Below are 23,785 nucleotides of genomic sequence, written 5' to 3' on the forward strand. Positions count from 1 at the left end.
TTTTTCATTCTTTTGTTTCTGTTTGACTGATTCTTGATATCTCATAGAGATATTAGCTTCCTCTTGCCCAATTCTAATTTTTAACAAATTGTTTTCTTCTATTAGATTTTGGATCTCCTTTTCCATTTGGCCCATTTTACTTTTTTTTTAAGAACAAGGCAATTTATTAATGAATCTGGTGTGGTTTGTCCTAATGTTTCTTGTTGGCAGCTGCCACCTGTTTAGCAATTTTGTCCAGGTCTTTTTGTCCCTGAGGTGTCAGCTTCCAGCCCCCATCCTTGTCCTTCTCCACCATCCTCCAAGGCCTGTAGGACCCTCCAGGCCACATTCTTGGGGCCCTGGCTGAAGTGGCTGGGCATGACCCCATGCTGGCGCCCACCATAGATCTTGGTCACAGAGCCCACACCAGCACCGCTGCAGAAGTACAGGTGCCGGGCAGTGGAGGCCACCTGCTTGCAGAACCAGTTCTCGTTGTAGGGCACTAGTTCCTTATGCTTGGCCAGCTTGACTGTGTCCACCCATTTGGGGACTTTCAGCTTCCCTGACTTTTTTAGGAAGGTAGCAGGTACCACACGAACTCTTGCTGGTTCATGTCCTTCACCATGACTTCAGGCATCATGCACACTCCATGTGGCCAGCCAAGGGAAAGCCCCCATTTTACTTGTTAAGGAGTTCTTCTCTTCAGTGAGTTTTTTTTTGCATCATTTTCCATCTGGCCAATTCTACTTTCTAAGGACTTGTTTTCTATAGTCCTTCCTTTTCCAAGTTATTGACCCTTTCTTGCATTCCTCTCATTTCTCTTCCCAATTGTTCTTCTACCTCTCTTATTTGACTTTTAAAATCCTTCTTGAGCTCTTCCAAGAAGGCTTTTGGGGTTTGAGACCAGTTCATATTCCTCTTTGAGGTTTGAGATGTGGGTATATTGACAATGTTATTCTCTTCTGAATTTGTGCCTTGGTCTTCCCTGTCCCCATAATAAGAATCTGTGGTCATTGTTCATTTCTACTTTTTGCTCATGGTGTTTGCCTAAATATCTGGCTTTTAGAGTTGAGCTCTCCTGCTGGAGCACCAAGGGCACTGAGACAAGCTTCTTGTTGTAGGAGCCCAGGACCTGGTCACTGACTTTGTGTGCTGCAGCCTCAGGTGCTGGCAGCTATTGGGGTCTGGCAGCTTACCTGTTGCTGAGTTGGAGTCAGCAACTCTGATGCTCTTGGGGTGGGGGTAGGGGTGGGAATCTGGCCCCTCAGGGATGGCTGCTTGCCCAGGCCTTGCACTTGAATGTCTGACTGCTGGAGGATGTCTGCCAGCCTGGAGCTGTGCCTCCTGGAGTTGTGCTGAAGCATCAGATTTTGGCATGCAGGAGCACATGTTTGTTTTCCAAGCTGGTGTCTACTGATTCCCCTGCCTATGCTGAGGTGCTCCGGGAAGGGCATGGGGTGGGTGTCCTGGTGTTAGCACTTGCCTGCTCTACCACCCTGGGGCTCATGATCTCCCCCTGGTTTGCTGAGGTGAGGCTTCCTACTGGTTTGCTGGGACACCTCCCATCCTGTACTTCTCTCCTCCCGGAGTGAAAGGTACAGCTACAAGACTGCTGTACCCCATCTTTCTGTAGGCTCAACTGTTCCAGGGTTTTTCTTGGGGTGATATTTTCTGGACTTTCAAGAGGCCCATAAGGGAGGGTGAGAGTGACTTATTTCTTATTCCACCATCTTGGCTCCCAGAAGCCTAATTTACCCTTTTGAAGGATATTATCCCTATATCATAATTTGACCACAAATACAAATTAAATTGTAATATTTTTCATACTTGCATCCAATTATAGAAATCCAAAAATGTTCCAGTATCAATCTATTAACAGATTTAGTATTGTACTTAAACAATATCTACTACTCACCTGCTTTATTATAGAAATTTGCTATGAAAAGAAAAAGAGGGACATCATTTTAACAATGTCAAGACTCATCCCCTCAAAGGCACAGACTGACCAAAGGGGAAAATATCCCTTAGCTCTGTTTGATTCTAGGTACAAGTCATAACTGATTGCTACAATCATGTAGTCACAGGGTATCAAAAGCAAGGCTCAGGATTAACCAGGTGGGAAAATTTCCTGTTCAGAAAGGAAATAGTTTTACTATTGGCTGCATGACAATTCAGACAACAAAAACTCAAAACAAGAGTAATATATACCTCAAATAGAAAAATTTCATTAACCACAACTTATGGCTTAAATATTATCAGTTTTCTCATGTTTGTCTTATAGTTGCATTTCTTTTATCCTTTACTTATACATTAAAACTAAACACATTCTGGGGTTTCAGGCTTACAGTAAATACCTGATAATTGACTCATATTAACATATTACATATTGAGCATGTCAATTTATTAAACAATGCATGCCAATTGCCCAACAAATCAGGACTACATCCCATATGAAAAACAGTATTTTTAAAAAACAGAAAGAAGAAAAAGTCTGCATAATTGTTCAATACAACAACAAAAAGTCTGAAAATATGTGCAATGTATAACACTTGTGGACTTCTCTCCTCTTCCAAGGGGTTGGGTCAGAGTGTCTTCTCATAGCTCTTCTTTTTCACCATGATTGTTCTTTATAATCTGCAAGATTTAGTTTTGATTTTTTTTTGGTGTAGTTGGGTTTTTTTTCCAGTTTACATTGTTTTAGTCATGTATATATTGTTTTTCTTGGCTTTGCTTACTTCACTCTGTATCAATTCATATACTTTGCTCTCTGCTTCTTTTTATTCATCATATCTGTTATTTCATAGTAATATTCCATTAAAATTCCATTGTAGTCACATACCACAATTCATTTAGCCATTCCCCAATTGATAGGCATCTTCTTTGTTTCCAATTCTTTGCTATCATAATAAATGCTGCTAATAATATTTTTGTGTATGTGAGGACTTTCTTCTTATCAATGACCACCTCCTTGGGGTATAAACTTAGTAATGGAATCTCTGGGTCAAAGAATATGAATGTATTAGTCCATTTATTTACATAATTCCGAAATGCTTTCCATAATGGTTTTAACAGTATTAAAACAATAATTATCTACTCTCCATCTTTATCTTTCATTAACTAAGTTTCTGTACTAATTGAGTTTGTGAAAATGTAAACACAATTCCCTCCATTCAGTGGACAGAGGATTAATTAAATTGTAGAAATTAAAGATATCAGTTGTTTAAAGGAAACCTTGCCAGAAGTAATCCATCCTATAAATGTATTTGGAGGCAAATTTCTGATGACAAGTCAGTTAGAAAACAGTCAACTTAAAATATTGAAATAATAAATAAAACTGAAAATTGTGGTATTATGAAATTCTGTCAAAATGAAATATAATATTGTAATGACTAGGTCTATAGAAGTGTGGTAATCTTCATGAATTCTATGAAAAGGAAAGATGGATGACAATAATTTCAGTATTTATCTCATACTATCCAGATTAAGAGAAGGATACTATGATTTTAGATAATTAGTTCTCTAGAAAAGAAAGGCAAACCATCCATTTATCCCCAAAGAATATCCAGTTGCTTTGATCCAATTCATTATTTATACTGCAGTTTTCTCATTGATAATTTACTTACTTGAGCATCTCCAACCTAGCCATCCAGCTTTGTTGTGTACTACTTCCCTTCACACATGCTGTGTTGTGGGCTAACCAAGCTACTTGAAGGTCTCTGAGTTTACCCTGTCCTTCGATGGCTCTGTGACCATTATATCCCATGTCTGGAATGGTTTCTCTCTACATGAACCTTTGCCTGCTTAAAAACTTCCCCTCAAGACCCAGTTAAGAATCTCCCTTTTCTATGAAACCTTCTGTAATCCTCACATATAAATTATCTCTTCTTAGCAAATCTACACACACATTTATTTCATCTTCCCTTATCCCCATTAGATTATAAGCTATTCAGGGGCAGGGACTATGCCCTGTTTTATATTTATATATAAATACAATATACAAAATATTTATGATTATCATACATAATTATATGCAACAATTTATAATTACATATGCATATATATGTATATATATGTGTGTGTGTATGTGTACACACACACACACACACACATACACTCATACTTCAAGTCCCAACTTTGTTCATGCTGACCATATCTAGTCCATCCCATTCACTTTATTTTTTTGGTTCCCAAATTGTGGCTGCTTGCTTCTGGTACTAGCTTGCCCAAGATAAAGCCAAACCAAACACCAAGGGAGCATCCTACCATGCCTTAACCCATTCTTCTGGCTTAAATCCTGGAGTGTCCAGGGCCAAACAGACATTATCTGTGATTAAAATTAATAAATTGGCATTGTAGGTTGTAAATCAATCTTTTTTGAATTGGGTTAGTGTCAGTACATTAGCCAGGGTCTCACCCAGTGTCTAATCACAGTTCCTGGCCCAGAATAGCCACTTGATGAATCCTCAGGGATGGATCATTTGATCATGTCTGGATAAATGGATTATGGCACATTTCTGAGTCTGAAACTAAGGTTGAAAGCATGACAGAGATATTAGTCCATATAGAGATATTAATCGACTTTCCAAAATTATTATATCACCACATCCTATCCCCTCAAGATAAATGTTTCTTCACTGCAACTAATCCTACCATTTCATTTTTTTTTTATGTTTTGCCTTGAAAACTGTAGATTTGCCAACATTTCTGTGGAAAGGAATGCTGCAAAATTAAAAGCACTGTGTCTTTAGACATAGGAAGGAGCTCCTCTGAACCATAGGAATGGAATGGCTTATTTCACTTTGTGGGGCTAAAATCTCACTTGGTGTTCTTTCATTAGGTCATAAGATCTTTGAAGGCCAAGACTGGAGTTTTGGATTTAAATAGTAGGATAGCACCTCAACCAAATGGGATTGGAGGGTCAGAGAAGCCACTCCACTGTTCTTTGCTTCTTGACTTTAGAATATAAGGGAAAGGGTGTGTTTTGATAAATAACAATCATATTCCCTCCCTCTCCCTTTATCTCTCTCCTCAGTGGCTTCTCTACAGAGTGAGATGGAAAACTTGACGTTGCGTCTATTCTACCTGCAAAATATAGACCAGGATGTACGAGATGATATCAGTGTAATGAAACAAGTGGTAAAGAAAGCTGAAGTTGAGAAGCTGAATGCAGAACTTGAAAAGAAAAAACAGGTATTTAGCAATTTGAACATATATGTAACTATTACTATTTCATATATGTAATTTACTAAGGAAGGCTTAAGTTTGTTAATAACATGACTCCTGCAGAGAAGAGCTGTTGATCTCACTGGACTGGTCTGGTTTGATGGATTTGAGACAAATATCACATACTAGATGTTCCTTCTCACCTGGATTATAACCCCATTCTGAATCTTAATGACCCAATGTCTCCTTTAGGAAATATGTCTATATTGTATGTCTTCTCTTCTAATTTTTCAGGACCTCTATGTGGACCGGCTCACTAGGAATGCTAGCCAGTTAGAAGAGCATATTGCTTTATATGAAGCTCAATTAGCTGCCCAGTGTGAAGACACAAAAACTGTGAGACAAGCAGTGGGTGAGGTAAGAAATCATACAGTGCTTTTAAACTCTCATATGTATGTGGTCCTTATAAGCACTGAATTTTAACTCAGAGATCCTCAATTCAAATCCTGATTCTGCTACTTACTACTTCTGGACCCTGGACAGATTGCTTAAATTTTTCTGGGTTTCAGTTTCCTTATCTGTAAAATAAGGAGATTGAATTAGATGACCTCTAAAGTCCCTTCTAGCTCCTATACCATAAACATATATTGCCTTTTTTTAAAACATTTTTATTATAAATTTATTTTAAATTTAAATTCTAATACTTAAATCCACAATAAGAAAAGAAAAAGAAATACAAACTTAAATACAAAATAAGAGAAAAAAAAGCATTGCCATCTGCACAGCAAAATGTAAGAGGGGATTCAAAATATACAGCAATAAATTTCCATTTCAAGAAAGCCTATATAATAAATACTATACATTGTGTTCAGAGCTGTCTGTCTTTTCTTTGCTTCCTTGTAAGTTTTCTTTTGTTCTCTGCTGTGCACTTTTAACTTTCTTCTTTTTTCCCCTTTCTTCCTCTACCCCAAGAAGGCTACAGTTAAGTGTGGATATGTGTAAAATATGCACATACACACAAATATACATATACATACAAACATATACACAAAGATATAAATTTGCACATATACATTCATATACTTAGATATCTATAATTGTACTCATATGTAGACATATATATTCATATGCATCTATGTAAGACCATGCTATACTTATTTGTCCTCTGTTTCTCTGAGGGTAGATAACCTCTTCCTTCATAAGTCCAAATCTTTCCATATTTTCCTAAGTCCAAAACATACATGCTTAATAATTTTTTGCCCTCCCAATCAGATAGTAAGATCTTATGTGGCAAGAATTTGGATTATTTTCTTTTGTATCATTGTACCTAGCACAGTGCCCTATATGTAAGAAGAATTCAATAAATATGTGTTAATTATAGAATTTGTGTGTTGGAAGAGTCCTCAGTGGTCATCTAGTACAATCCATACATGAGAGGCCTCCCTGGTATAATATACCTGATAAATAGTTATCTAGTTTCTACTTGAAGACCCCCAAGTAAAAGGAGCTCACTCTCTTCCAAAGAAGCCTATTCCTCTTTTGGACAGCTCTAATTATTAGGAGGTTTTTCCTAAAGCAATGGATGGACATTGCAAAGAGGAAAATTAGGCCACTCAAAACAAATCAAATCCCTCTTCCATGTGACGGCTCTTCAAATACTTCATTATAGCTAACATCCACTCACTCCCAAATCTCCTCCAAGCTAATCATGACCATTGCTTCAAACAATCCTCATATGACATGGACTCAAGGGCTTTCACTATCCTGTTTGCTTTCTGGATATTCAAAAGTGAACACAGGACTCAAGAGGAGGTCTCAACAAGGGAAGAAGAGAGAATATGCAAATTATAAGTCAGTAATCTTGACTTCAATTCCTAGAAAAATTCTAGAATGAAACAGTAAAGAGATTATTGGTGAAAATCTAGATAGGTAAGCAGGGATTACAAAAATCCAGTATGGCTTCATCAAGAACAAGTCATGCCATAATTACCTAAATTCCTCTTTTAGCAGTAAGTGAGGGGAAAGCTGTTTGTATTATTTACACTGATTGTAGGAAATCTTTTGATAAGTGTCTCATACTATTCCCGTGGAAAAATGTAGAGATGCTGAATTGATGCTAATACTATCCAGATGGATTTGGAATGGGTTGGATGGTTTAAAAAATAGTCATTAATGGCAAGTATTTTTTGATGGAGGAACCCAGAGGTCTGTTATTGGCCCTATGCTGTTTTAATATTTTTATCAGTAACTTGGATAAAGGCATCAGTCATATGTTCATCAAACTTGCAGATGACATGAAACTGGGAGAATAGCAAAACATTATTTTTGCTATTTGTCTGGGTAACAGAGTCAGGATTCCAAAGGACTTTGATAGCCACAGGGTATGAGGCAAAGGAACATACTGTATTCTTTAGGACATTCCATTTCTTACTGTTCAGAGGAATTCCTCATTATTTGTTGGGCTCTGAAAATGCCTGAAAGGAAATAGTCTCTGCTTTCAAGAAGATTATTGTTTTATAGGGAGGACGATAAGTACATGTGTAAGTATATATAAAACAATAAAAAGAGCATAAATACAAAGTATTTAAATAAAAGGTAGTTAGGAAGGGAGGGCATCAGTAGCTAGGGAATCAGAAAAGGATTCATAAAGAAGATAGAGAAGTTTTCTATGAAGTAGAAGTGGAGTGCATTACAAGCATGGGAGATGATCAGTGCAAAGGCATGAGGATGGGAGATGAAGGGCTACTTATGAGCATCAGAGAGAAGGCCAGTTTGACTGGATCATAGATTGTGGAAGGGGGAAATAATTTCTAGTATGCCTGGGGCCAGGTTGCGTAGGGCTTTAAAATCTAAACAAAGGTGTTTAGATTTTATACAAAAGGTAATATGAAGTCACTAGAGTTTATTAAGTAGCAGAATAACATGGTCAGATCAGCATTCAAGGAAAAGTGCTTTGGCAGCTATGTGGAGGGTAGACTAGAGTGGTGAGAGACTAGAGGCAGAAAGACCAGATAAAAAACTGTGGCAATAATCTAAGCAAGAGGACCTGAACTAAGGTGGTCATGGAAGCAGATAAGAAGGGGCTGGATTTGAGAGATTTCATGGAGGTGGAAATGGCAAGAGATGGCAACTCATTGGATATATGGGGGAAGAGTGAGAAGGGAAGGGGAATGTCAAAGTTACAAACCTAGAGAAAATAGTGGTGTCCTGAACAGGTACAGGGAAGTTTGGAGAAAGGCTGTAATTTGAAGAAAAGATGGGGTTCTATTTTGTAGAAGTTGAGTTTGTACTATTTCCCACACAAACAGTTTAAAATATCTAATAAAAAGGTAGTGATGCAGGACTAAGGGAGGGGAGACTGGGATTGGATAAACTGATCTGTGAGGCATCTGCAAAGAAATGATAATTAAGCCTGTGGGAACTGATAAGGTCACCTAGAGAAAGTAGAGAGAGTAAAAAAGAGAGCTCAAATCAGAATCTTGGGGAACCCCCACAGTTAGAGACTATGATGGATTTTGATGAGCCAGAGAAGGAGATTGAGCAGGGTAACACAAATAGGAGGAGAAACAGAAGAGAGTGGAATATGTAAGAGTTCAGAATGGTTATTTGGTTATTTGTTTATTTCCACTTTATTCTTAGGTAAAGTGAACATCCAAACTCTGTAAATTAAACTTCCTGTCTCCTGATGCTATCTCTTTATTGTAGGCCTGCACAGAAATAGACTCTATCAACTTGGAGAAAAAGCAGCTGTTACAGAATTGGTCAACTAGTTTGGTGGGAATGAAACACCGAGATGAAGCCTACACTGCTATCTTAGAAGCACTCAGGTATGGGGACAGGCAACAGGCAGAGGAAGAATACACATCAATCTATTTATGTTGTCTTGGTAGGGATTAGGACTAAGAAATGACAGATCTCCTCTATCAAGGTAAGGCACTTGCTTCTCTATTAACCTAACAAAAACTCCTGTTACACTCAGGGCCAATATTGGCAGTTGTTGTTTAGTCATTTTTCAATTGTGTCTGACTGTTCATGACCCCATATTGGGGGTCTTCTTGGCAAAGATATTGGAGTGATTTGTCATTTCCTTCTCCAGCTCATTTTATAGATGAGGAACTGAGGCAAACAGGGTTAAATGGCTTGCCTAGGGTCACACAGCCAGTAAGTGTCTAAGCCAGATTTGAACTCAAGAAGATGAGTCTTCCTGATTCTAGGCCTGGCACTCTATCCACTGTGCCACCTAGCTGCCCTCACACTGGCAGTATTATGGTAGAAAAGACACCTTAACTCTATCCTGCTCTGTAAATATCACAAAATGGCCTTCTCACATTGGTAACCACCTTACTACTCCTCTCCCTGTTGGTGAGTTCCTCCATGGAATATTCATTTGAACAAATACCCCTGCCAACCATGCTCACTTCTAACCCAGCTTAGCCCTTGGCCCTCCAGCTTACTTTCCACTTTGCTACCTCCTTGCTTTACAGGTTCTTTTTATAGGTCCTATTCTACCCCTAGGTAGAATATAAGCTACCTAAGGGCAAAGGCTGTCCTTTTTGTTCATGCATATATTCCCAGAATTTAGTGTAGTGCCTGGCATATAGAAAGTGCCAAATGAATACTTTTAACTAATCTTATCTAAATATAAAAATAATTCTCATCTACCAAACAAAATATTAAGTAATATGGTTATATACACATATCTATATATAGATGGATGTGTGTGTGTGTATAGTCTAGTGAGTAGTCAATAGAGGGTACTAACTCTTTTGATTCCTTCTGTAATAGGATCTCCCAAGACAAAAGACTGTACATGTAGAAATATTATTTGGTGTTAGGTTGGGAAGGGTGGGGCTGGACAAAGTCTTCCTAAATGTTTCTCTTTATTGATACAGTAAAGACAGTAGCATAAGGTCATCATTACTTGACAGACTGACATACTCACTTTCCCATGGCAGTGATGTGTTCATTATTATTCGTTTTTTCTTTCTCCCTCAGACTTCCTCTCTTTGTAGCTCTCTTCCTGTCATTCTGGCTCTCTCTCTGCTTTTCCCTTCCACCCATTTGTTTTTTTTTTCTGCATATGCTAATTAGATAGCTATACAAAAATAATTATAATATGATGTAATATATTCTTATTCAGGACTACCACTTATTGTAAGAGGAAGAAATGGACAGCTGGCAGAAACACATTATGGATACATTCTGTCAGGTTCTGGACTATAAAATACAGCCTGACCTTGCACAATTTTTCTGGGCTTAGTCTTTTCTAATTTTAAATTCTAGGTAGAATTTCAGCCCAGTATTTCTAGCTGCAGCCTAGCCCCCTACAACCTTAGTCCCTGGCAGTGACGATTTCATCCCACCTAGCAAGTCCCCACAGAGAAAATCCGTATAATTGGTTTCCAAGATTTCATTCATTTTTGAGTTCTTTAAAAGTGCATACTGTGCATAATCAGCAAAATGCTTTCATACACAAATTTCCTAGGAGGATTAAAAGAGGGAAAACATACTCATTTGGGGAAATAAAGCTTTTCTTTTGATTTCATTTCTACCATCTGTTTGATACCTTCATATTTATTCATTCTCTTTGTTTTAATCTCTGAACTGAGAGGAATGAAAAAGCCTCATTGTTATTTCTCTTTTCTCCCCAAATCATTGAGTTTCTGATAAGGTTCTATTTGGGAATGTTTGTGTATTTTTTTTTTATTTCATGATTCTAGGGGAGCACGCCAAAGTATACTTTTGGGGACAAATAATGACTATGGTCAACTGACATTTGTAAGATAAAGAAACTAGGGAAAAATTTCCCCAGGAAAACAGATTCTTATAGTTAGAAAGGACCTCAGGGATCTTCCAGTCTAGTGGTCTCTAAAATTTTTTGATTGCATACACCATCAGTAAAAAATTTTTGAGCACACAGCTCCAATTAGTGTATATTTGATTACTTGTATATTATTTACATGTACTATTATAGTAATAATCATGTACATTATGCAACTAACCAAATTGGAAATTAAAAATGATAATATAAAGATGAAATAATATTTCAAAAATGCTTAACAAAAGCCCTATCTTCTATAAGAAGCCCTTCCTGGTCCTTCTTAATTTATTGCCCTTCCTCTGAGATTACCCCCAACTCATCCAGTATATATATCTTGTTTGCACATAGTTGTATACATGGTGTCTTCCCTTTTAGAATGTGGACTTCTTGAGAGCAAGGACTATTTTTTGCCTTTCTTAACTAATGCCTAACACACTAAGCACTTAATAAATACTATTTTGATTGACTCATCAATAATATTTTATTCATTAGTTATATAAAAAATCTTTTTTCTTAAACTAAAAAGATTATTAATCTTTTTAGTGAGAGCAATGTGATTGAATATGCTTCATTATTTTTTAAAATGTTGGTATAATGCTTTGCGATAGAATTATTTGAAAGTCAGGTTATAAGTTCAGTTTATTTTGAAACTTGGTCTTAATAATTGGGTAGAATATATGTTATTGGGCCATGTACTATAAAGATGGCTGGCCTATGTATGGTATGGATAGATATCTGATCTGAGATCTGACCCATTCTGTCATCAAAGAAGAGGCAAATTGAAAGAATCTTGAAGAAAGTATCCAAAACTCATAAGAATGGAATACTTCAGGGGGAGGCTAGGTGGCTCAGTAAATAGAGCACCAGTCCTGGAGTCAGGAGAACCTGAGTTCAAATTCAGCCTCAGACAACTTAACACATACGCACACAAACTAGCCATGTGACCTTGGGCAATCCACTTAACCCCAATTTCCCTACTTTCCCCCTCCAAAAAAAAAAGAGTGGAAGACTTCAACAGACATATTGATATGCTCACTGAACATTAAAATATCCCCAAAGTCAGCTGGACAAAACAGACTCCTGCAGCCTTGAGTGGTGTGGCCCTGCGGAAGAGGACAGTTCTGTTTAAATGTGTCACGTTCTATAAATGGAGTAAATATTCTATAAATTACAGTATCCATCATTTTGGAGAGTAAGAGGATGGCTGTTCTGGCAGCATCAGCAATCTAGCAAGGAGAAGCAAGTGGTGGCTAAGCAGTCTCTCCTTCGCCTTTCGCTCCCCTATGTACAGGACCAGCATCGGTATCTGTAACCCAGCGACGGGTGAGGGGGGCTCAGGATGACAGCCCCCCCCGCGGCTGTTCTCAGGATGGGCGGTGGCAGAGGCGGTGGCGATGGGGCTAGAGGTGCTGGGGGCAATCAGCAAACAATGCCTCACCCAACTCTGTACTTCCCAAGCTACGTGAAGGCTGGCAAACTCTACCTTGGAGTCTTTGGTCATTAAGAGATGCCATTAGCCCGGTTTGTTGGTTACTACTAGCCCAACAAATTGATCATGCTCAGAATGTCTCTCTGTTTACCTTCATTTTCAAATGTGATTTACTCTTTTGTCATCTTTTCTAGTCTGATGAGTTTGAGATGGAACCCCAGAGCTACTTTAATTTGAATGAATGAATGAAAAAAATAATTTATTAAGTGCTTACCATGTACAAAATGTTTTGTTAAGCTCCAGGGGTACAAAGAGAAAAATTAGACAGTTTGCTCTCAAGGAGTGCACATTTGAATAGAGGAGACAATACATGTGGAAGCTTTTAGCTACTAGTCTAATGGAAAGGTCTCACAATTTTTAGGGTATATCAGCAAAACAGAAATTAATCTTAGTTGTTTAATGTCATTTCTTTTTTTAAAAATTTATTTATTTACTTTTAGTTTACAACATTCGGTTTCACAATCTCTTTTCTTATTCTTTTGCTTTTTGCTTTTTGGACGGGGGTAGGGCAGGGCAATTGGGGTTAAGTGACTTGCCCAAGGTCACACAGCTAGTAAGTGTTAAGTGTCTGAGACCATATTTGAACTCAGGTCCTCCTAACTCCAGAGCCAGTACTCTATTCACCGTGTCACCTAGCCGCCGCCCCCACAATCTTTTGAGTTCCAAATTTTCTTTCCCTCCCTTTCCTCCCCCCTTACCTCCCATGGTTGCATGCAATCAAATATAGTTTCTACAAATATCTTCACATTAAACATTAGTCAAATTGTAAAGAAGGATTATAACCAATGGAGTGAACAATGAGAAAGAAAAAACAAAACAAAACAGAAAGAGAGAGAGAACAAGTAGTTTGCTTCAAATCTGCATTCAGACTCTGTAATTCTTTCTCTGAATGTGGATGTCCCTTTCCATCATGAGTCTTTTGGAGTTGTCTTATAACCTTGCATTGCTGAGAGGAGCCCAGTCTATCAAAGGTAGTCGTCACAGATACAATGTGTCTGTAATTGTGTATAGAGTTCTTCTGGTTCTGCTCTCCTCACTCACCATCAGTTTATATGTCTCTCTGGATTATTATGAAGTCCATCTGCTCCTCATTTCTTATAGCACAATAGTATTCTATTACATTCATATACCACAACTTGTTTAGCCATTCCCCAATTGATGGGCATCGCCTTGATTTCCAATTCTTTACTACCACAAAAAGAGCTGCTATAAGTATTTTTATACAAATGCGTCCTTTCCCCACTTGTATGATCTCTTTGGGATACAGCCCTAGAAGTGGTATTGTTGGGTCAAAGAGTATGCACTTATTTGCAGCCCTCTGGGCATAGTTCCAGATTGCTCTCCAGAATGGTTGAATCAGTTCACATCTCCACCAACAATGCATTAGTGTTCCAATTTTTCCACATCCTCTCCAGCATTTATCATTTTCCTGTTTTGTCATCTTAGCCAATCTGACTGGTGAGATGTGGTACCTCAGAGTTGTTTTGATTTGCATTTCTCTAATCAGTAGTGATTTAGAGCATTTTTTCATATACTTAGAGATTGTTTAATTTTTTCCTCTGAAAACTGCCTGTTCATATCCTTTGACCATTTATCAATTGGGGGATGACTTGTATTCTTATAGATTTTACTCAGTTCTCTGTATATTTTAGAAATGAGACCTTTATCAAGGATACTTGTAAAAATTCTTTACCAATTTTCCACTTCCCTCTTAATCTTGGTTATTTTGGCTTTATTTGTACAGAAACTTTTCAATTTAATGTATTCAAAATTATCCATTTTGCATTTCATAATGCTCTCTAACTCTTGTTTATTTTGGTATATGGTGTAAGGTATTGGTCTATGCCCAGTTTCTGCCCTACTGTTTTCCAATTTTCCCAGCAGTTTTTGTCAAATAGTGAGTTCTTAGCCCAAAAGCTGGGATCTTTGGGTTTATCAAACAGTACGTCACTATAGTCATTGACTGCTGTGTCTCGTGTACCCAATCTGTTCCATTGACCCACTGCTCTATTCCTCAGCCAGTACCTGCTTTATAATAGAGATTAAAATCTGGTATGGCTAGGCCCCCTTCTTTAGTATTTCTTTTCATTAATTCTCATGATATTCTGGACCTTTTGTTCTTCCAAATGAATTTTGTTACTATTTTTTCTAGCTCTATAAAATATTTTTGATAGATTAATTGGTATGGCTTTAATGTCATCTCTACTGATAAAATGATATTATTTCCTGATGTTGAACTATTTAATAATGCCGAGGACTTTGGTGACAAGAATTTTCTTTTCTGGGTCTTCAGTTACAGTGGATGTAGCATCTTCAAGAGCAGCTGTCAGATGGCTAGCAGGGTTGTACTGAAAGCAGGCTGGAGGTCAGGGTGGTGCTGATACTTACAGGGCTCTTGTGCCTATCTGACTGTTGGTGGCATGTGGGTATCAGTTGCTGTTTGTGATGAGGAGGAAGGTGGGCTCCTTCTCTGCAATGATTTCTTCCCTCAGTGATAGCTATGGGAGATGGACTGGGCACAGGGGCACTGCTACTCTCAAAGAATATTGGGTACAGTGTCAGGGGCAATCCCATTAGGGTCTGAGGGTAGATGATGGTGGCAGTGGTTTGACTTTACTGACACATATATATGTTTATCTAATTATTAGTGATTTAGAGCATTTTTTCGTGATTGTTGATAACCTGAATTTCTTCATTTGAAAACTGTTTGTTCATTTTCTTGGCCATTTATCTATTGAAAAATGTCTTAGTCTTATAAATTTGAATGTTTCTATATGCCTTATATAAATGAGAACTTTATTACAGAAATTTGCCACAAAGATTTTTTCTCAATTACCTGTTTTCCTTCTAATTTTATTGGTAGAATTGTTCATGCAAATTGTTCATTAGGTTTATAAAATCAAAATTGTCCATGTTATCTTGTATCTCTATTATGAATTTTTTCTCTATCCATAGATCCAAAAGGTAATTTCATCTTTGCTCCTCTGATTTTTTTTTTATGATGTGACTTTTTTGTTTGTTTGTTTGTTTTGCTTTTTTTTGGAGGGCAATTGGGGATATGACTTTTAATATATGTCATATATCCATTTCTCAGGCAGCTAGGTGGATAGGACCTGGAATCAGGAAGACTCCTCTTCTTGAGTTCAAATTTGGCCTCAGACACTAGTTGTGTGATCCTGGGCAAATCACTTACCCTTGTTTGCCTCAGTTTCCTCATCTGTAAAATTAGCTGAAGAAGGAAATAGCAAACTAACTACTCCAGTCCCTTTGCCAAGAAAACTCCCAAAATGGGGTCACAAAGAGTCAGACACAACTGAAAATGACTGAACAACTTGTATTTTACTTTGGTATATGGTGTGATGTATTGCCCCAAACTTAAGTTAAGTACTTTACAGCTGTCCTGAAAGTCCAGTGATTCTCTGGACTTGTTTTCCAAGTCATTTACTTCAATATCAGTTATCTTACATTTTTTTAAATCTTGATTTTTATTTCTAATATTTCTTGCAGTATCATAGAATTATTGATTTCAAGGAGTCCATTACTTGGTTAAGGCTTTTTACTTTCTCTTCTAAACTATTTAATCTGCTTTCAATTCTTTCCTCCTGAGCTTTTTTTTTTTTAAACCTGCTTCTTTATTTCTGCTAGATACTTATTTATGTGTTCCTTGTGAAAGATAAATTTTTTCTGCTTGTAGTTATTTTGGAATTATTTACTCCTTTTCTTTGAGGGAATTTCTCAATCTACAATGATTTTTATATACTGGTCAGGATTTTCTTAGGTTTGCTTATCTCTCCAGCCTTAGCTCCTAAACTGGGGCTTTAGCCCTGTAGGGCCATGTAATGGGAATGCAAATTTGGAAGATCTTCCCTGCCCCTAGGCTAAAGTGCACCTGGAGCCTGGGGTGGGAGGCTTGTTTTTCAGTAGATACTTTTTGATTGGCCAGTGGGTCAATAAGGTTGTTACATTCTCTGAGCCAGGAGAAGGCTATATAAGCCCTGATGTGTAGCTTTGTTTTGGGACTCACTTTGAGAAGTGTTCTGTGATTTGATCTGAATTCTGGGAAGCCGTTGTTGAGAGTCCCCCGGCTTTGAAAAACCCAGATGTGGAAACCCAGATGTTGACTGGGTATGGATGTAATGGTTGGACAGTTTGGAAAGCTGTCTACTTATTCTGTTAATGTCTTGATAATTCTGTCTGTATATTTTGAAGTTTGGGGTGCTGACCTTTTTCCCCTGAACAAGGTAAATGATATATGTCTGACTGATTAAAGTAAGCTTGTTAACCCATTTTGAGTTGCTTTCCTTTATCAAAGCAGATCCAAGAACCTGTGTGAGCAGCCACCCTGGGGACGCCGGGGTGCTTGCTGCTACAGGCCATATTTCACTTACTGCCATGCTTTTGGATAGTGTTGTTGCCCCTTCCTGGTCTTGACCTGCACTGATCTCTAATCTTCTGCAGTTAGACTCCCCTGGATCTTTGCCATTCAGAGCTCTTGATTTTCTATGGCATTTCAGGTGAAAAGACTAAAGACCTTTAAAATCAAGATTACTAAGATGTCCCCATCTGAGCCTTGCTGCCATGACCCCTGCAGATCCCAGTGGTTTTCAGTTGTCGCCTCTCTGGGGATTTCTCACCACCTCAGTGCTTTCTCAGGAAGGCTCTCCACTTTCGTTGTCCCTAGACTAAGGATTTTGCAGACAAATATCTCTGGCCCATCTCTGGTTGTTCTGGGAAGTTGCCAAATTGTTTGCCTGTTTTGGTTTTGGTTTTGTAGGTATCACTGGTAGTGCGCATAGCAGAAAATAAGAAAAAGAAATTGAGGGAAAAGCATAGGCAAAAAGAAATAAAACTATCACTTTTTGAAGGATGAAACAAAGGTATACTGAGGGAACCTAAGGATTCAACCCAAAAATAATTGAAATAATACCAGATCTCAAACTATACAAAGTAGTAATCATTAAGACAGTTTGCTACTAGTTTAAAAAGGAGAGAGAGAGAAAGAGAAGTCCATCATTAGCATCGGATAAATCCAAAGATCACAGTTGCTTTAACACAGGTGGAAATAGAATCTATTTTTCGCCTCCTTTCTATGTAAAAGTTTGTAGCACTATACTGTACAAAAATGTACTAAAACTATTACGGTGAAGGCTGATCTCTAGGCCATGTAATGAATAGCAAAGTTTACTAAACATTCATTTTTAAGAAAATGCATGTATTTGCTACATGCTTTTTCCTGTGAGAAAGTAGGTTTCCTTTAATATTTTGCATGAGCACTATACTCCATAAGCAGTAAGAAAACTTGAAATGGGTGATTCTACTTTCTATATGAATTGATTCAATAATACCCATACATGAGAGGTAAAGAGCTGACTCTGTCTTTCTTAGAATTTTTATATTTTCCTTTCTTCCTTAATACTAATAACTAGAGATTATGAAAAATCCAGATATTTGTCCTTCTACCCTATCTACAACACTTAGCTTCGTGCTTAGTGATATAGTGGGCATATTAACCACATATATTAACTGAAATATGAGGAAAGGCAAGGAGAAGGGAAGGAGAACAAGGGAATTGTGGTTAAAGGAAGGAGACCTAACTCTCATCTGATCATGTGCCAAGAGAAGTGAGAAAGGGGCTCCATATGTTGGTGGCATAGATGAAAATGCAGAAGGACAGTGGAGACCTTAGCTTAAATTGGCACCTGTAACTCTCCACTGTATTTGCAACAGAGGTCTGCTTAAGACCTTGGCATTGACCTTGTATAGACATAGGCAGTAGTGTCTTGATAAATGTTTAACAATTAGCTCTCTAAAGGGGGGGAAAATGTTTTCTCCATCACTTTCTAAAGTTTTGTCAATCAGCAAAATAATCAAGCCCTGGTTTTTAGCATTTGCTGATTTCCAAGGTGTAAATGCTCACACTGAAAATTTAACAAGGGCTCATAAGCTGGTATGATCTCACTGTGATACCCTAAGATATTAGAATACTAATTCTAGTATGGGTATGTGGGTAACCACAAAGATCAATTATGCTTAAGAATATCAGAGAGAAGGGGCAGCCAGGTGGCTCAGCAAGTAAGGGCACCGGCTCCAGTGTTGGGATGACCTGGAAATCGAATCCCAGGCTCAGACACTCAGCACCACCCCCAGAAATAGCTGGCCGTGTAACCTTGAGCAAGTTACTTAACCCCGATTGCCTAAAAAAAAAAAAAGAATATCAGAGAGAAAAATAATGATAAATATAATTTTTAAATAGCCAAAAATTAAAAAAAATAAAAAGAATATCAGAAAAATAGCCCTTCACACAGAACCTCTAACTTCAAAGTGTTTGGGTGACTGAAGATTAACCTAAATAGGAAATTATTCCAGTATAAAGACAAAGATGGAATAGTCCCTCAGGACTTCCCACAGAAAAGCATCAGGCTCTTGTATCTTTGGCCTGAGGAGAGGCTAAATGAATGTCCTTCCATTTTTGCTTTTCTGAAGTTTGTTTTGATACTATCAGTATTTGAGTTGTTTTTCTCTTCTTGGCTCCAGAGCTGAATACACACACTAAGTTCATGTGATAGCTGTGAGGTGGAGACTTCAGAGTAGTTTTAATTTATATTTCTCTTATTTTTAATGATTGTTTTATATAGTTAATATTTTGCATTTCTTCATTTGAGAACTAGATATGGATATATATTTATATCTGTATATTTGTTAACTTCTCAGAGAATGGCTTTTATTCCTGCATATTTGTATCAAACCTTTAAATATCTTGGATGTCAGACCTAAATTAGAGAAATTTGTTGTGAAGATTTTCCCCCAGTTGTTTCCCTTCTAATTCTATTTTGCTTATTAAAAAAAAAACTTTTCAAAAATCTTTGGTAACCACTGTATTTTTTCCATATAGCAAAAGCAGTTGTTCATTTCCCCACAAAATCAGCTTATCTTTATCTGAAGGCACAACTAATTTATAACAATATAAAAAGCAAATATACATGACTTAAAAAATTCCGAAAGGGTAAGTGATAGTGCTTTGCCAAGGCAGGAATGAGGGCAGGAGAGAGGGAGAAAAGCGCAGGTTAGGTAAATTCATCAATTCATAGCAATGCTCAGAGGCAGGCAGATTCAGATAAACAGCTAGTTTTGTCCAATCAAATCATTTCTTAAGTGGATCAATGAGCCAGGAAAGGCTTCCACAGCTTCTGATTATAAATCAATCTGAACCTTCATTTGCAGTCAGCTCCCATCTCTGGCCAGAGTCTCCAGCCCATCACAGAGTTCCAATTATCCTTGACCACATGACTCCAGACTTTTATCATCCTTTGATCTCTCTTTTGATCTAGAAAAACTACACTTCCCAGCAGCCCATGGGGCTGGCATGGGAGTACACCATGTTTTTACATTTGTGTTTGTTTCAAAGATTCTACACAGCTCTAGTTTTCTCAGGAAATTTTTCCATCCTTTAGAATTATATTCAGTTTTGCATAATTAATAATTCTTCCTCTCCCCAACTGAATGCCAGTCAGGAAGATGCATGTAGTCACTTGAAGACTGTGGGTCAATAGACCTCAGTACCAGTAATGTTCAGGTTTGAAGCCATTTTCCCTTGAGCAGGCCCTAGAAATGGAGTTTGTCAACTTCATCTTAAGCTTGTCAAGAAGAGCTTGGCTTATCCAGCTTCTTGCACATGTAGTGTAGCCCTGTGGGGCACTTGTCCCAATGGGTCTACAGCTCAATCTGGGTCAGCACCTAATTGCTAAAGGAGTTGGCATGGAACAGCCAGAGTTGATAAGCCAGTCCTCAGCTTTGACCTCAGGTGATATTGGTGTTTCTCATTTTCTCCACAGTATTTTCATTTAACCACTTCTATGTCCACATTGAAGTGTCCAGTATTACATATTATGCTATTGATCTTTATCTAATCAAAAGGCCTGCCCAATATGAACCTCTGCAGTCTGTAGTAGTGACACAGATTCTTTTCTTTTGGCAAATCTCATCCATGATAGTTACCTTATAAACTTCCGTAGAAGCCTGAAATACACTGATGGGCTCTAGCTCTATGATGATGACTCAGACCCCAAAACCCCAAAGGGTCTGAACACTGCCCTTACCCACATCACAATACCTGCCACCACAAGTCACTTTGTGTATAGCACTCTTGATGCCTTCACTGGGGGGACTAAGGCAGCCATATAGATTGTCAAACTTACTCTTAGTGATAAAATCATTCACATTGATGACTGGCACTTTCAGAATGCCATTGACCTTCATCTTATATTGATTGTGGACCCCTGTAGTAGTCATCCATTAGATGACTTTCAGTAGTTAAGTGTATTTTGTATGAACAAGATTGGTGAAATCCCCCACCATCATCAAATATCATGTTGAATGGCTCCTGTCTTTGAAGTACAGGATCTCCTTAATGTACTGGAGGTACTCCTTATCTGTCCCCCTTTTCAGGGCATACACAGGAATGTCAGTTTGAGCAATGATAGCTTCTACATGGTCCTGTGTAGCTAAAAGGTTGTAACTGGATCTTTGCGCCTCAGCCACCACCAACATCTCCTGACTCCAGGGCCGATGCTCTAGCCACCCCTGTGCCACCAATATCTCAGTGAGAACTTTGGAGTCAGGAAACCCCAAGTTTGAATCTTGCTGCAGATATTTTCTAGTCATCTGGGTTAGTCACCTTCCTCTCTCTGTGCCTCCATTTCTTTATCTCTAAGATGGGGATAATGATAGCACCAACCTCCTAGGGTTTTCCGGGAGAATAAAATGAGATAATATATGTAAGGTATTTTGCAAACCTTAAAGTACTACCGTGTTTCCCCGATAATAAGACACTGTTTTGTTAATTTTTTGGACAGAAAAACACCAGAGGGCTTATTTTCAGGGGAGGGCTTATTTTAATGAACATTGACAGCAATTTTAATAAACAGGTAAATGTGAACAAAAAAATGTACCTTTATTCAATAATGAATTCAATAAAGAACAGGATGACGCGCTCACTGCTGCAGCTCTGATTGGATGCAGCTCGGAGCGTGGTGTGCATTTCACCCGGGGGGGGGACGGTGCATACAGAGGGTACCATAATGTAGCGTGTAGCGCAGGGGATCACCTTCACTACCGTAGCAATCTCAATAGGGCTTATTTTCGGGGGAGGGCTTATTTTAGAGGAATCTTACACAGTAAGGGGAGGGCTTATTTTTGGGATAGGTCTTATTATTGGGGAAACACGGTATGTAAATGCTTTGTATTGTTATTATCATTCATGTGGGAGCAGCCAGCAATTTGGAGGCTAAGTACATTCTTGGGAAGCATCTTTAGTGGCTTTGTAAGGCAACTTGTCAGATGTGCTGAGTTATTTTCTAATTAAAATATCCCAAAGATGGGAGAGGTAAGGCCAAAGCAAGCTACACTCCTCCAGATTTCTCCATTATGCCCCAGAAAACACTATCCTGGAAGATCACTTTCAGCCCTGAAATTCATATCTCAGTAGTACCTTTGGCCTCTGGGGCCCCTCCTTCTGATTGTAAGAGGGCATCCAGGCCAGCCATCTATTTCTCATGAGGGAATTCATTCCTTCTTTCTTTTCCATCATGCCCCTGTTCCTCCCCCCTTTTATATATTGTCTTCCTCCATTAGAATATGAGCTCCTAGAGGGCAGGGACTCCTATCCATTTTTTGTCTGTATTTATATTACCAGTTTTTAGCTTAGACCTGACACAGTAAATGCTTAAATGTCAACCAGTGGCTGAGGGAGGAGGTAGGCAGCACCAGAAGGAAAGGATGAGTTATTTTTGGTTATATCAAACAATCAGCAAATTTTTATTAAGCACCTACTATGTGTCAGACACTGTGAGGTGCTGAGGATACAAAGAAAAGCAAGAAGAGGCCCTGCCCTCGAGGAGCTCACACTCTAACATGTAAAGAGACAGGTACCTATGGGACACACACCACGTCGATGCTAGGTCACCTCAAAGGGGAAGAAGGCGTAGGACGGGTCTTCCACAGAGCTTGGGGTGTGAACTGAGAGATGAAGGAAACTAGAGATTTCCAGAGATGGAGGGTACGAGGAAGAGGAGTCAGCTAGTAAAAGGCACTGGGGGGGGCACGTGCAGGAACAACAAATAGATGGATATGACTGGATTGTAGAGTTTGAGGATAATAAGGTATAAAAAACCTGGAAATATAACTGGGGCAGTTGTGAAGAGCTTTAAAGACCAAACCAATGTCTTTATATGTGATCCTGGAGGTGATATGGAAGCATTGGAGTTTACTGAGTAGAGAGCATGACCTAGGTAGACCTATGCTTTAGGAAAATCACTTTGGCAGCTATGTGGAAGATGAATTGGATTGGGGAGAGAGGAGGGAAGGAAGTTCATTAGAAAATTATTGGAATAAAGGCTGTGAGGGCCTGAGCTAGGGTGGTAACTGAGGATGTCATACTTTTCTAAAAATGGAATATGGTAACTGGTTTGAATATATGGGGTGAGTGAAAGTCTGATATGAAGAAGTCTGAGATGGCACAAAGATAGTAGTGTGGAAGTTAGAAAGATGGGAAGGTTGGGGGTAAGTTCTATTTTGGACATTTTGACCTTGAAATGTCTCTGATCCAGTCTGATGTGTCCAATAGGAAGTTGGTGATGTGGGCCTGGAGGTCAGGAGAGAGACTAGGACTAGCTATGTAGATCTGTGAATCAGCTATAATTGAACGCACAGGAGGTAATGAGATCACAACATGGAAAAAAAAAAAGAGGTCTGAGACAGAGTCTCGAGGGATACTCCAAATTAATAAGCATAACATAAATGAAGAACAGCAAAGGAGACAGAAAATGAGAAATCATATGGGTAAGAAAAGAAACAAGAGAAAGTACTATTATGAAAATTGAGAGAAGTGAGACTTCCAGGGGGAAATGGCAATCAACAATGCCAAATACTACTACAGAGAAGGCAAAAAGACAGAAGACAGAAAAGAAAATTGCCATTTGGTTTGGCAATTCAAAGATCTTTAGTAACTTTGGAGAGAGCTGTTTTAATCGAATGATGGAGGTTGGAAGCCAGATACCAGAAAATTTAGAGAATGATGAAAAGAGAATGATAGAAGAAGTGGAAGTACTGTGCAGAAAGTTTTTTCCAAGGATTTAGCAGAGAAGGGAAGCGTTATATAGGAAAATAGTTGGCGGATAGTAAGCAAGGATTTTTTAGGGATGGGAAAGATACAGACATGTTTGGAAGGAGCAGGGAAACAGGCAGTAAATATAAAGAGACTGAAGATAGAGAATAAAAAGAGATGGTAGTGGAGCCAGTCACTTAGAAAAGACTGGAAGGGAGACGATAGGGATTAG

At 38.4% G+C, this 23,785-nt stretch overlaps 1 protein-coding gene and 2 pseudogenes across 1 annotated transcript in view; 1 reads left to right on the top strand and 2 right to left on the bottom strand.

Annotated features, from left to right (window-relative positions):
* CCDC40 (coiled-coil domain 40 molecular ruler complex subunit) overlaps positions 1–23,785 on the top strand; it is a 101,937-nt gene that overhangs the window by 26,670 nt on the left and 51,482 nt on the right. The window contains exons 8-10 of the mRNA XM_069076090.1: positions 5,012–5,169; positions 5,437–5,559; positions 8,848–8,969. Of these exons, the coding sequence (XP_068932191.1) occupies positions 5,012–5,169; positions 5,437–5,559; positions 8,848–8,969 (403 nt within the window). The remainder of the gene's footprint in view (positions 1–5,011; positions 5,170–5,436; positions 5,560–8,847; positions 8,970–23,785) is intronic.
* LOC138152241 (small ribosomal subunit protein eS19 pseudogene) lies at positions 135–616 on the bottom strand (annotated as a pseudogene).
* Positions 20,006–20,999, bottom strand: LOC138152346 (adenosylhomocysteinase pseudogene; annotated as a pseudogene).

This window comes from Petaurus breviceps, unplaced genomic scaffold (assembly GCF_028583685.1).
Source record: "Petaurus breviceps papuanus isolate PSGF00001 unplaced genomic scaffold, PetGlider_PUasm1.0 90925, whole genome shotgun sequence".
NCBI classification, from domain to species: Eukaryota; Metazoa; Chordata; class Mammalia; order Diprotodontia; family Petauridae; genus Petaurus; species Petaurus breviceps.